This window comes from Oncorhynchus masou, chromosome 33 (assembly GCF_036934945.1).
Source record: "Oncorhynchus masou masou isolate Uvic2021 chromosome 33, UVic_Omas_1.1, whole genome shotgun sequence".
Lineage (NCBI taxonomy): Eukaryota > Metazoa > Chordata > Actinopteri > Salmoniformes > Salmonidae > Oncorhynchus > Oncorhynchus masou.
The window spans coordinates 34,630,011-34,645,206 of NC_088244.1; the positions used below are offsets into that span (position 1 = coordinate 34,630,011).

At 41.0% G+C, this 15,196-nt stretch overlaps 1 protein-coding gene across 1 annotated transcript; it reads left to right on the forward strand.

Moving 5' to 3' along the window:
* Window positions 1–481: 481 nt before the first annotated feature.
* Window positions 482–11,168, forward strand: zmp:0000001088 (trypsin). Its single transcript, XM_064956075.1, has 6 exons — window positions 482–498; window positions 2,427–2,488; window positions 4,785–4,944; window positions 8,237–8,378; window positions 9,974–10,240; window positions 10,525–11,168. The coding sequence occupies exons 2-6, from the start codon at window positions 2,434–2,436 to the stop codon at window positions 10,693–10,695; spliced, it is 795 nt and encodes a 264-aa protein (XP_064812147.1). The 5' UTR covers window positions 482–498; window positions 2,427–2,433; the 3' UTR covers window positions 10,696–11,168.
* The last annotated feature ends 4,028 nt before the right edge of the window (window positions 11,169–15,196 follow it).

Consider the following 15,196-nt stretch of genomic DNA (forward strand, 5'->3'; position numbering starts at 1 on the left):
TTGACCCCAATTATCCATGACCCCAGGGATATGAAGATGGGGTAATGCCCTTGCACCATGGAAAAACAGCTTTGGTCAGCACCCAGAGGATGAGCAGCGGAGGGAGGGAGCGAGGGAGGAGGTTGCATGCTGTGTCAGACAGTGTCAGATGCAAATTTGCTGGCTGAGGGCCATTAGCTGGCTGAGGTCAGGAGGTCCACCAGGGGAAGGTGGCACTGGTGAGAGAGACAGAGAGAGGGAGACAAAGAGAGAGAGAGAAATGCAGAGAGAGAGGGTGCGTAAAATGTCACTGATGAGCCCTGTCAATGCTCTGTGCTCCATTTTTAATGATGCCCTAGCTAGGCCTGTTGGGAAGATGTACTGGGCCAAGCCTGAGGCAGTACACTGCTGCGGCGCAGTCAAACGGTAGTCAATCATTCCAGACAGTAGAGATCAATAAGATAAGGCACAATAATGATGAGGAGCTGAAAAACATCACTCTTCCCTCTCTTTTTCATTAAGACATGAAGTTGACCCATTTCTCATACACATTGGTGGTACAGACCATTTTACATACACATTGGTGGTACAGCCCATTTCTCATACACATTGGTAGTACTTTAGCCGTAAAACGCTCACCAGGGGTGATCTTATGGTAAGACAGTGTATTGCATATAGGCCTCAATTCAATCAGTTGTAGGTCAAGACAAAACGCATAGCAGGTTGTTGCATTCATTCAGAGTGTTTACACCTACACCAGTGTGTTGAACATTTTACAAAAACACATTTACTTGAAGAACAGTGCAGATGCAAATTCTGGTAACAGAATGACGGCACAGACAGCACAAACCGTCATTTTGTTACCAAACTTCGCAGCTGCGCTGTTCTTCAAGTAAATGGATTTTTGTAAAAATGTTCAGTGGAAATTGTTCAAATTAGTCTTTGTGAATAGAATTGTATGGTTTGTTTAACTTTGCAATCATTGGTTTTATGTTTGGCATGTATTTTAAAGTGAAAAATTTGAGTCTCAGCATCACTCTGCTTCTGTGGAAATTGCCCTTTTGTCCCTGAGAAACTAGAGAAAAACATCTCCCGAGCCCAGCAGCAATCAGCCGCCTAACATTTCTTCCTTTCTAATCATTAGAAAAGACTGAAAAGGTCACAGTACAGGTTATTCCAGGGGGTGTAGGCTTTACGCTGCTGCTTCAGTTACAGTGCATTCGGAAAGTATTCAGACCCCTTGACTTTTTCCAAATGTTGTTATATTACAGCCTTATTCGAAAATTGATGCAATTCAATGTGTTCCTCATCAATCTACACACAATACCCCATAATGACAAAACAGAAATACCTTATAAGTATTCAGACCCTTTGCTATGAGACTCGAAATTGTGCTCCGATTTCCATTGATCATCCTTGAGATGTTTCTCCTGTGGTAAATTCAATTAATTGGACATGATTTGGAAAGGCACACCTGTCTATAGAAGGTCCCACAGTTGATAGTGCATGTCAGAGCAAAAACCAAGCCATTGAGGTTGAAGGAATTATCCGTAGAGCTCCGAGACAGGATTGTGTGGAGGCACAGATCTGGGGAAGGGTACCAAAACATTACAGCAGCTTTGAAGGTCCCCAAGAACACAGTGGCATCCATCATTCCTAGAGCTGGCCGCCTGGCCAAACTGAGCAATCGGGGGAGAAGGGCCTTGGTTAAGGAGGTGACCAAGGACCTGATGGTCACTCTGACAGAGCTCCAGTTCCTCTGTGGTGATGGGAGAACCTTCCAACAGGACATCGATCCTAAGCAAACAGACAAGACAACACAGGAGTGGCTTCAGTCTCTGAAGGTCCTTGAGTCGCCCAGCCAGAGTCCAGTCTTGAACCTGATCGAACATCTCTGGAGAGATCTGACAATAGCTGTGTAGTGAAGCTCCACATCCAACCTGACAGAGCTTGAGAGGATCTGCAGAGAAGAATGGTAGAATCTCCCCAAATACAGGTGTGCCAAGCTTTTAGCGTCATACCCAAGAAGTCTCGAGGCTGTAATCGCTGTCAAAGGTACTTCAACAAAGTACTAACTAAAGGGTCTGAATACTTATGTAAATGTGATATTTACGTTTGAATTTTTTTTGTGCAAACATTTCTTTATTAAACCTATTTTTGCTTTCATTATGGGGTATTGTGTGTAGCTTGATAAAAAAACAAAATCTATTTAATACATTTTAGAATAAGGCTGTAATGTAACAAAATGTGGAAAAAGTCAAGGGGTCTGAATACTTTGCGAATGCACTGTATATATTGTTCCAGGACGACAGGGTGGCCATGGAAACGGACATCGGAACTAAGAAACCTGAGAATACTGTTGAGTTCCTAGATCCCTTCACCTTAAGATTGGATTAGTGTAGCACAGGTCAAGGTGAACGTCTCTGCCTGGTCTGGCCTCTCCTTTGTTTCAGCATGGACCTGCCTTCAGTTTTACTATGTATACTTCTGGAACTCCTTGCTGTGAGCTGTAAGCAAATGTTTCATTTTCTATTTTCTGGTTAATTTACTGTTGTAGTACATGGCTGTGCTTGGATGACTAGTCCATTGAATGCTGATTTTATGATTGAATGTGAAAAGACGAAGGTAAAAAATGTAGAAAGGATTATAGTAGAATTTGCTCATTATGGTCATAATATCGTAAACTTTTAACAGTTTTTCTATGTTCTGTATTTCTTGTTTCTGATGTCATAGTCCCAAGGGGTATATCTTTTTGCCAATTATTTGTCACTGTCATTTTTTATCTAGAGATGATTATTGCTACAGTTGATTTGTTTGTAATTAGGAATCCTAATTTAGAAATGAAATCACGTTGACAGTTATGGCTGAGGTCCAAAATGGGAAGAGTCATTTATCGAAAATGTCAGGCTCACTCTCATCTGAAAAGGCAAGTTATGATGTCTGACTTATTTGTCTGACCAAACAATTATTGACCAGCTACTTTTCCACCCAAACACTCATGAGGTGATTTTCTTCTCGTACTATTTTTAACTTCTTTTTTAACAGATGCTCAATAATGCATTTGTACACTAGCAAATGTTTTCACACATCAATTACAGGAAAGAGGCGTTGTATGTATCCAAGTTCAAACATGCATTTCAGTTATACCGTTGGATTGAAAAACTATGGAAGCAACGCATGTTTATTAAGCCATGGAACTTAAAATCAATGTAGTTTCAGATTAGTATCTTCAAACACATGCTCTCTGTGCCTTATAGTTCTTGTTCATTATGTGTTAGTTCCCTAGGTCTTAGTTCCATAGACTTACGTATGTCATGAACGTGCTAGTTCTCATACTGTGCTAGACAGGACACAGTCATTGTCCATTTCAAGCACATACTGTACCAGAATAAGGGTGCAGTCTGTGCAGCTTGGCATTTACTGGGATGACTCCTGTACTGGAGGCAGCTCTGCAGAGTGTTCACTAGCTGGCAGAGCCACAAAGTCATCAAATCTGATTTTTAACTCTAACCTTAACACTGACCTTAACCACACTGCTATCCCTAATGCCTAACCCTAACCTTAAATGATGGCCAAAAGCACATTTTTGTTTCCATGAATAGCCAATTCTGACTTTGCAGCTCGCCCATTGCATTTATATTTGACGTTTTAATAATTTATTAGACGCTCTTCTCCAGAGTATTCATCTTAAGATAGCTAGATGGGACAACCACATACCATCTAGTGGAAACCGCTCAGTTCTGCCTCCAGGGCAAGACTCGTGACAATGAACGTTAACGTGCAGTTCGTGCTGGGTCATATTGTATAGGGTTACCTTTCCTGCTGCTTCTTACACGGAACTGTCTAATTATAGAGTGGGACAGGATCAATATCCAGAAACGTAATGGAGCATTGGCTTTCATTCCATAGAGAGATCTCAGTTCCTGTCTGGTCTCTACCCACTGGTCACAGACGTCATTTCAACTTCTAGTTTTGATTTACATTAGGATGAGTCGTCAACTCATGTGAATTCAACGTGAAATCAACAACAAATGTCACCATGTCCTTGGATTTAGGTTGAAACTCCCTTATGTTGATGATTTTTTCAAATCCAATCCGTTTTTTGACGTTGATTCAACATCATCACGTTGATTTCTTTAGTTGAAATGACGTGGAAACAATGTTGTTTCAACCAGTTTTTGCCCAGTGGGTGGTGCTCAAACCTGGGTTTTCTGTGTGTTAACTTTATTAAATACATACTGTACATAGACTGTGTGTCCTAGACAATTTCCCCTTCTAGGACAATACAAAAAAGACAAAATGTGGCAAGTATGATGCAGATAAACTTTAGTTAATGTAGTACATAGACTTTAGTTCACCCTGGTAAAATAAAGTTTATTGTAATCTATCCTATTCTATCTTATCCTCTCCTATACATGATGAGTAAACAGACAACAGTAAAATGAGGGATATTACTCAGAAACAGTCTTCGCAAGATGCTTTATATGTATAGATATACACAGAAACAGCACAAGCAAAACAAAGCATGTCATGGAAAATAAGATCCAATCCAGGTCAAATTCAATATTGTCCCCCAAAACATGTTACCAACATGAGAGGCTACACTCTATAATGGCCACAGTGAAATGTGATTGATATTGACTCTGTGCATGCCTGAGATTGGATTTTATTGATCTGTACAGCATCTGTGCCATAAAACCTTATGATGTTGTCTTTATGAGGTGTGTGCTGCCACAGTAACTGTTACAACCGTATGTGATTGTGTTGTGTACTATATCCTTATGTTTTGTTTTTTTATATCACAGGCCAGGAGCTGATACAAGGGCGTATAGTGGGAGGATATGCACCTGCACCACATTCCATCAAATACATTGTATCAATACAGTCAACTAGAGGACAACACTTTTGTGGAGGATCCTTGATAAATGCATACTGGGTGCTCACAGCAGCACATTGTACTATAGGGTGAGTTCATTTTCATGCCCCCCCCCCGCGTACAGTATGTATGTCGCAAGCGCAAACCTGATCTAACATGACAAAATTAACCAGGTCAGATATGATATAGCTATAGTATACAGCATTACTCACTCTGTAACTTAGTATTGATGGGAAATAATGTAGCTACGGTGGCCTCAAAAGTACACTATACAGGAACTGGGAAACAATATAATAGACTCATTGACACAGGGCAGCTTGACTTGACATCCATAAGAGTGTGTTTGTATGTGCGCATGTGGTGTGTGAGTGTGGTGTGTGTGTGCATGCATGCGCGTGCGGGCGGGCGTGAGTGTGTCTGTGGGTGTGTGTAAGTCAAGTCCATTAGCAGGTCCATGGAGAGGTATCAGATTGTCCCAGCTGAAACGTATCAAGGCTGAGAGCAAGTGCCTGAAAGCGATAGGGGCACCAAGCTCACAATAAGAGGTTTTGTGCCGTGATTCTGTGGCACAGCAAACTGACTCAAGCATCCCAGGGCCCAGAGGCTAATCGACATACTTACATACTGTCACCAAAACACAGAAGCTTTTGTTCGGGAAAGTGGATTTACACATTAACCCAAAAGGCAAGATTTATGTCTGTACATTTTTATGCATATTACATTTTTTTTAAAGAATGGAATCTAGGACAGATATTGTGATGCAAGCAATTATGGCTGAGAGACCTTTGTGACACTTTTTGGGGGGGGGGTAATATGTGACTGTGGGTGTTGTTATGCATGCATTCATTAAGCCTTTATAACAGATATATAACACATTTTAATATTTGTCATAAGCTGTCATAAGTACTTTTAAATAGTTATGAGTCACAGTGTGAGATGCTATGAAACCGGTTATAATAGTTGTTAAAGATGACGGTTCATCCTGTTGTCTTATGCTCTGTCAACTGCTAATAAAAACTGCTATTACATAGTCTGTATGACTCTTATGTAGCATGACAACTCATGCTGCATAAGAGTCAAGATACCAGATTTTGTAACAGGGTGTTATGTAATTTACCAACCCGTATTACATTGAAGTAATGATGGGCGTCACAACCATGTCATATGGTGTGCAAGGACAAGTACATTTACATTAATTTTGAGATGTTATAAAACAGTGATAAGTGGGCTTATACACACAGGATGAGTTGAGAATATCACAAACCTTGACCATTCAAAGGATCTCCAAGAGAAACGTGCAAATGGGAGCACAGATGTACTTAGCTTGCCAAAAAATACAGAAAAATGTTGAAACGAAATGGATAACAAAACCAACTTTTGCATGGGACACAACAGGATTTGTGACAGCTGTGAAAAATGAATATGTGCAAGCTGCAGTAACAATGACTGCTATATCATGAAAAATTGGCTTGCTAATCAGGTAATTGACTAGTTGGTTTATGTTTCAATAGAGAGAGATAATAATGGTGTCTTTTTGTAGGCACTCACGGAGGCTAACTCCGCTCGCTATGGCTCGTTGGGAAAAGATTATGGGGAATTATTATTTTTTTTTGTAGGGTTTTGGATACATGCTGAAAATAAGGTCTGTGGTAAACTAACTGTCAGAGAAATGGAACTACAACTAGCTAAAGCTAAATCAAATTATTTTCGACGTATATCTTAAAACCCCATTATTTTCTCTAATAATTTCCACCACGGGAATGGCTAATGAACCAGAGGTAGAAAATGCTAACTCATGTAGTTTTTTTAGGACTACTAGCTGGTGAGCTATATTGCAGCATTTCGCTGACCCACTGACGGCTAACGTTAGCTATCTAGCAATCTGCTAGCGCTAAATAGCTAACTTTACTAGCTAAAGGTGGAAGTAAAAAACTCTGTAGCACATTGCACATTAACATTCTCTTTTACATTAAACACAATTACCTTTTCATGCTAATACACGTTATTTAACTCAAGCAAATTAACATTATTGTTATCCATGTTATTTGCTGTAGCTAGTGCCAATATCTCTTCTCCCATCTTATTTCCCACCTGTTATTCTGATTTCAGCAATATGATTCCCTGGCACGAGAGCTCTCAATAACATGTCATTGGATCTCCAAACTGTCCATGAAATTTCAGCTATGTTATTGTGATTTACTGACACAAAGAAGATCCAATGAAAAGTCATTAAGAGCCCTTCTGTCAGATAATCATATTGCTGAAATCGGAAGGGTCAAAAGAAGGGTTGCAGGGGCCTCCCGGGTGGCGCCGTGGCCAAGGGTGCTGTGCTGCAGCGCCAGCTGTGCCACCAGAGACCCTGGGTTCCCGCCCAGGCTCTGTGTTAGCCGGCCGCGACCGGGAGGTCCATGGGGCGACGCACAATTTGTAGGGTTTTGGATACATTTTGGACGCACTAGCGTCGTCCGGGTTACGGAGGGCTTGGCCGGTAGGGATATCCTTGTCTCATCGCGCACCAGTGACTCCTGTGGCGGGCCGGGCGCAGTGCATGCTAACCAAGGTTGCCAGGTGCACGGTGTTTCCTCCGACACATTGGTGCGGCTGGCTTCCGGGTTGGATGCGCGCTGTGTTAAGAAGCAGTGCGGCTTGGTTGGGTTGTGTATCGGAGGACGCATGACTTTCAACCGTCGTCTCTCCCGAGCCCGTACAGGAGTTGTAGCGATGAGACAAGATAGTAGCTACTAAAAACAATTGGATACCATGAAATTTAATGAGTTAGCCACCATGCTAGAGTGGCTAATGCCTAGAAATGCTAGATGTTGCGTATCACGTTCAGCTAATCACACTGCAGCAGTCTGCTGTTTACCCCTGGCTGAATGCGGAGCGCAACATCAGGAAGTAGCATTAGCTACTCCAGCATGGTGATGAAAAATGGTGTTTCAAAAAGAAAGTATGCATATTTTCATCATTTTCTTCCCGCCTTCTCGCCATTAAATTGAGTTAAGGAGGAAATTGATGCATTTACAGCCTGAATGGACATGAACAGTCATTTTTAACACCCATTATAACCGGTTTTATAACATCTCATACTGTGACTCATAAAATTGCACCCAGAAGAAGTCTTCACATGGGATTTATGGTGTCATGTGATTGATGGCTTTGTCCATTCATATATATGGTCATTGGCAAAGTGTTACCCTAGTTTGTTTTTAACTATGTTGGTTGAGCTACAGTTATGCTCTGGTGAATGAAAAATAATTAGACTGCTGAACAGTCATTCCCTCCAGTTTGTCAACACATACAATAAGGCCTACTGTGTGTTTCCATGGTTGGCTCTGCATTAACTTGGAAGTAATACAAATATGTCTCTTTCCTTTAAAGGGTGGAACAAATTATGATAGTAGCAGGAGACTATTCAATAAGCATGTATGAAGGGACTGAACAGTTCTTCATACCCCAGCTCTTAATACCCCATCCTCAGTACAACAAGATTACGAACAACGCAGATATTATGCTTATCAAGGTAAAAGAGAGGAAGAAATACTGGTAATATCTGTAGTATCTAGGTAGGCTATGTAGTATACTATACCAATTGTACCACCCTTTGGCTTGATGACAGCTTTGCACACGCTTGGCATTCTCTCAACCAGCTTCACCTGGAATGCTTTTCCAACAGTCTTGAAGGAGTTCCCACATATGCTGAGCACGTGTTTGCTGCTTTTCCTTCACTCTGCGGTCCAACTCATCCCAAACCATCTAAATTGGGTTGAGGTCGGGTGATTGTGGAGGCCAGGTCATCTGATGCAGCACTCCATCATTCTCCTTTTTGGTAAAATATACCTTACACAGCCTGGAGGTGTGTTGGGTCAGTGTCCTGTTTAAAAACAAATGATATTCCCACTAAGCACAAACCAGATGGGATGGCATATCATTGCAGAATGCTGTGGTAGCCTTGCTGGTTAAGTGTGCCTTGAATTCTAAATAAATCATTGACAGTGTCACCAGAAAATCACCCCCACACCATCACACCTCCTCCTCCATGCTTCACGGTGGGAAACACACATGCAGAGATCATCTGTTCACCTACTCCGCGTCTCACAAACACACAATGGTTGGAACCAAAAATCTCAAATGTGGACTCATTATACCAAAGGACAGATTTCCACCGGTCTAATGTCCATTGCTCGTGTTTCTTGGCCCAAGCAAGTCTCTTCTTATTATTGGTGCACTTTAGTAGTGGTTTCTTTGCAGCAATTCGACCATGAAGACCTGATTCACGCAGTCTCCTCTGAACAGTTTATGTTGAGATGTGTCTGTTACTTGAACTCTGTGAAGTATTTATTTGGGCTGGTAACTCTAATGAACTTATCCTCCAGCAGAGGTAACTCTGGGTCTTCCTTTCCTGTGGTGGTCCTCCTGAGAGCCAGTTTCATCATAGCGCTTGATGGTTTTTGAAACTGCACTTTAAGAAACATTCACATTTCTTGAAATGTTCTGGATTGACTGACCTTCATGTCTTTTAATTAAGGTAATGATGGACTGTCATTTCTCTTTGCTTATTTGAGCTGTTCTTGGCATAATATGGATTTGTTCTTTTACCAAATAGGGCTATCTTCTGTATTCCACCCTTACCTTGTCATAACACAACTGATTGGTTCAAATGCATTAAGAAGGAAATAAATTCCACAAATTAACTTTTAACAAGGCACATCTTGTTAATTGAAATGTATTCCAGGTTACTACCTCATGAAACTGGTTGAGAGAATGCCAAGAGTGTGCAAAGCTGCCATCAAGGCAAAGGGTGGCTATTTTGAAGAATCTAAAATATATTTTGATTTGTTTAACACTTTTTTGGATACTGCATGATTCCATATGTGTTATTTCAATTCTTTGATGTCTGCACTATTATTCTATTATTCTAAAAAAAAAAATAATAACTTGAATGAGTAGGTGTGTCCAAACCTTTGACTGGTACTGTATTTTTTCACTCAAGGCTTAGTTAAATGTCATCATTAGGTGTTTTATTACTCTTTGAAGGCCTTGGTAAAGGACAGAAAGTTTTTTTCTTCAAACCTAACCTGACCCACATTTCCTGTGTCTGTCTCCATCTCTTTTCAGCTGAAAGCTCCAGTTTACCTGAATAGCTATGTGTCCATCGCTCCGCTGCCCCGCCAGAGTGCCTCGGTGGCAGAGGGGCGGTTGTGCAGGGTGTCAGGCTGGGGGTTCACCAGCTCTAGTGGGGGACAGATACCCTCCTCCCTGCGCACAGTCAAACTTCCCATCGTCTCCACAGCCAAATGCAACAGCAGTGAGTCTTTCAATGGGAACATCACATCCAACATGATCTGTGCAGGCTACAGCGCTGGCAGACAGGACGCGTGTAAGGTAGGACCCACGCTATAGTTACTAGGATAGGGTTTTACCATTTCTAGTGCTATGGGTCGGATTATACCTAATACTAGACTAAAAATCATGTTTAATACATATTTTCCATTAAGCATGGCTATTAGTCGAGGGAGTAGGTTTAAGCTTGGTCCGCCAAACATGCCTTGAATCTTTAGGATATCTAGAAAAATCGAATTTGGCATCCAAATATTGATTGCCATTGCACACGGTACAGAATAGTTTGTGTCTCTAAACTCCAGGCTTTTGTTTGTCTGTTGTTTCAGGGAGATTCTGGGGGCCCACTGGTGTGTGAAGGTCGGATCTATGGTGTGGTTTCCTGGGGGATGGGCTGTGCCGATGCCAAGTACCCAGGAGTCTACACTGCTGTGTCAAAGTATCGCAGGTGGATAGACCGGATCATGTTCAGCTACTACGGACGCTGCAGCAAGTATTAGAATCAAGTGTTTCTGTCTGAAACACTAACCTTATCTTGAACTTGAAACATTTCAGAGAGCTTGATGTGAAACACGTCCAATATTGGGGATAAAAAGTCTCCCAGTGTCATGTAGCTTTTCATTACTTTTATTTTTTATAAAACATCGATAGAAACATGGACCGTTCCCAACATGTTCTTGCAGTACAGTATGTTGCTACTTGTAGTCCCCTAGCAATGCTATTCCACAAAGCAACATGACAAACAACTGATAAAATATAAATCATGTCAACAATAAAACATTTATTTAACAAGAGATGTAATGCCAAGTTAACATGGTTTAGTTTATATGAACACCAGTGTTATCAACCAGACACTAATGCATAGAGCATACACTTGAATGAAGCAACTTCAAGTCTGAGAGGTGAGTGCATGTATATTTAGACTACATAGAATAGTTAAATAATTGTGAAATTGTAAGTGTGTTATAAAAAACCGAAGTGAACTGTATGTTTTCCTTGTTTTATATAATGCATCACTACCAATTCAAGGTGGACTGGTTTTATTTTCACAATTTGTATTACAAGTGTGTCATCCAGAATTAATTGAGGGATCAAATTCTGGACAGGCATATTTACAAAAAAAAAATAGTAGAGATGTTATCAACTTCCAAAGTTCCCGAACAAATATCCCAGCTGTACCCATAATTGTATTTATTTATGTAACCCTTATTTTACCAGGTACATTGACTGAGAACACATTCTCATTTAGCAACAAACTGGGGGAAAGTTACAGGGAAGAGGAATGAGCCAATTAGATGCTGGGGATGATTAGGTGGCCATGATGATATGAGGGCCAGATTGGAAATGTAGCCAGGACACCAGGGTTAACACCCCTACTCTTGTCTGCTCATTGGTGACGTTCATCATCAAATCTGCTTATATGCTGATGATGTTTTGATATTCATCTCTAGCCCTGAGACTTCTTGTTAATACTGTTGAATTACTCCGTGAATTCTCAGGCTACAAAATTAATTTAACTAAATCAGAGGCTATGCCACTTGGTTGTCTTCCCTCTTTACCTATTGCCTCTCCCCCTTTCCTTTTAAATGTCCCCCCTCAGGTTTTACATATCTGGGTATATTTGTAACTCCTATATTCCAGCAAATGTTCAAAGCCAATTTTGTTCCCCTATTCGATACAATAAGACAGGATCTGGAGCATTGGAACTCTCTTCCGATTTCATGGTTGGATAGAAAATCCCGCTTGAAAATTAACATTTGACCTGGACTACTTTACCCAATCCAAACGATCCTAGTCTTACTTTCCAATAAGGTAATAAACTATTTAAGTGGCTGGTTAAGTTCCTTCATATGGAGTAAACACAAGCCAGGACTTGACAGTACTGCAGCTGCCAGGTTCTACGGGTGGCTTGGATCTTCCCAATATTAGGTTTTGTCAGTGGTGTGCCCACTTCTGTTATATTTCTGACTGGATCACAAATGATGACTCCTCTATTTGGTTAGATATTGAGACTTCTTTTTCAAAATACAGGATATTTTATTTTTCAGAAGGTTAAAGCCTGTAAAAGATCACTGCAATAATCCCATTTCACTTAACACACTCAAAGCATGAAGGTCAGTTCAATGTTTTTTGGGAAAGTCCAAACTTACCCCTGCTCTTACCCCAATTCTTAACAACACAGATTTTCTACCAGGATTGCTGGATGCTGGCTTTAACATTTCGCTTAATAAGGGCATAGGCAGACTAAATGTTTTATTCGCTGATAAAAATGTAAGTTAATTTGAGCAGATGGTTGAGAAATATTGACTTCCAAAGCAGGACTTTTTCCACTTTCTACAAGCAGAACATTATCATTTGAAGAGCACCACCTTAATTGGCAACCCTGATGTGTCTGTCATTCAAATTATGCTTTTTTTCTCACAAAGGGAAATGTCTGTAAGTTTATTTTATGATGCTTTGAGGTCCTTTTCTACTATTGACACACAGAGGGTCAAGCAAGTGTGGGAGAAAGAATTGTCTGTTACTATTGACGAGGAGATGTGGGAGGACATGAGGAGATACATGTATGCAAAAACAATATCTATCTGTAGTCGTACTAGAGCAATCCATTTAAGAATAATACACAGATTACATATATCCCCAAATAGCAAAACATCTTTTTACAGTAGATTCTATTAAGGATTGGCATAGGATACTATTTGAATGGGTGCCATTGGATTATCTGACATGTACATTAAATTCTAAAACAGATCAGTTCTACAAAGTGTGGGAACCTTATTTAAATGACCTAGAACCTAATTTATCAGCTAGTATGCTTGCATAATAGCTTAGTTGTCGCTGGACTACACTGTACGTTCCATGTGTTGGACCTGATTCCTTTATTTAAACTGAGCTTTTGTGTTTACTTTCTGTCTGTATGTTAATTTAATATATACATTATTTTCTTTGTTATTCTTGTTTTATCTTTGTTACTGTATCTCTTAATATGGGAGAAAATTGTGATATTCCAATACAAATACTGTTACAAAAAAAGAAACCAACCCCTCCTCTTATGATAATTGCCATGGGATCTTTAAGGACCACAGCGAGTCAGGACACCTGTTTAACATCCCATCTGAAAGACAGCACCTTACACAGGGCAATGTCCCAAATCACTGCCCTGGGGAATTGGGATATTTTCTTTTAGGCCAGAGGAAAGAATGCCTCCTACTGGCCCTCCTCTTCCAGCAGCATCTGGTCTCCCACCCAGGGACCGACCAGGCCCAACCCTGCTTAGCTTCAGGGGCAAACCAGCAGTGGGGCGCAGGGTGGTATATTCAGTAATACACTGGGAGTGGGTTAATTACAGAAATAAAATCCAGTGGAACATAGCTACCCAGCTCATTAAGGATGTGCATCAGTCTTCATTACTTGTTTTCTGAGATACAACAGCGTCCTTATGTAGCTAACCATGTGATTCAAAATTAAGTCTGCATTTGCTCAACAGCACGACTGCACTAATTTCTGTCTCAAACACTTGTACAGTAGCCCTCATCTATACGTCATCCGGATATCACGGCCACTCTGTTTGCTTAAGGTCACCATCTTTAATAATATGGTTGTAGACGGTGCTCTTTGCTTGATGAATTACCTCAAGACTGGCGTAGAACCCTAATGAAGTATGCATAGAGTCAGGCCCGGCTCTGCTCTGCAATTTCTTCTAATGTAATGACTAAGACTTTGATTGATTCCCTCACCCTGCCTGGCGGAAGTGTAAACACTAAACCAAACAGCTGGGATTCCAGGAAGGACCCACCTGCCTCTCCTAGAGACTGCCTTAACACCTTGGAGAATATGTACAGAATCGAGCCACTCCTGATAGCGCTAGGCGTATCACAACAGAATGAATAGTTGATAACCTGCTTAACGGGCCTCTCTGGTTTCACTGCTGTTGGCCAGGAGTCATAATATGATTGACATGTTTCTTGGCCTTTTTAAAACTTTGCAAGTGGTTACATAAAGAGTGGTTACCATTGTAATGTCATCTGACATTTGACTATTTTAGTTTGCCATACATACATTAACCTCAAATAAATTTGGAAAAGTTTTTGTTGTGTTTGTTTGTTGAATAAAGAGTATTGTAGGCTATCGATTCTGGCACAGACAAACAAGCAATCCCAGGGGAAAGGGCTTCGTGACTGCGAAGACAAAGCTTGTTATATAGTTTGGGGAATGAAAATGGACTTCCATAAACTAGGCCAGGCAGCAATATCCATATTTCCATAACTGATGTGTTGGATGATTTTTTTTTACATTACATCCTATGGGAGAGATTTGTGACATACACTATATATACAAAAGTATGTGGACACCCCTTCAAATTAGTGGATTTGGCTATTTCAGCCACACCCCACACCCACAGCCATGCAATCTTCATAGACAAACATTGGCAGTAGAAAGGCCTTACTGAAGAGCTCAGTGACATTGAATGTGGCATTGTTATGGGTTGCCACCTTTCCAACAAGTCAGTTCGTCAAATTTCTGCCATGCTAGAGCTTACCCGGTCAACTGTAAGTGCTGTTATTGTGAAGTGGAAATGTCTAGGAACAACAACGGCTCAACCCGAGAAGTGGTAGGCCACACAAGCTCACAGAATGGGACAACTGAATGCTGAAGTACGTAGCTCGTAAAATGGTCTGTCCTTCGTTGCAACACTAACTATCGAGTTCCAAACTGCCTCTGGAAGCAACGTCAGTACAAAAACTGTTTCTTGGGGCTTCATGAAATGGGTTTCCATGGCCCAGCGGCCGCACACAAGCCTAAGATCACTTTGCGCAATGCCTAGAGTGGTGTAAAGCTCAGCAGTGGAAATGCATTCTCTTGAGTGATGAACCCCACTTCACCATCTGGTAGTCAGACTAACAAATCTGGGTTCGACAGATGCCAGGAGAACGCATAGTGCCAACTGTAAAGTTTGGTGGAGAGCCTCCCGAGTGGTGCAGCGGTCTAAGGCACTGAATT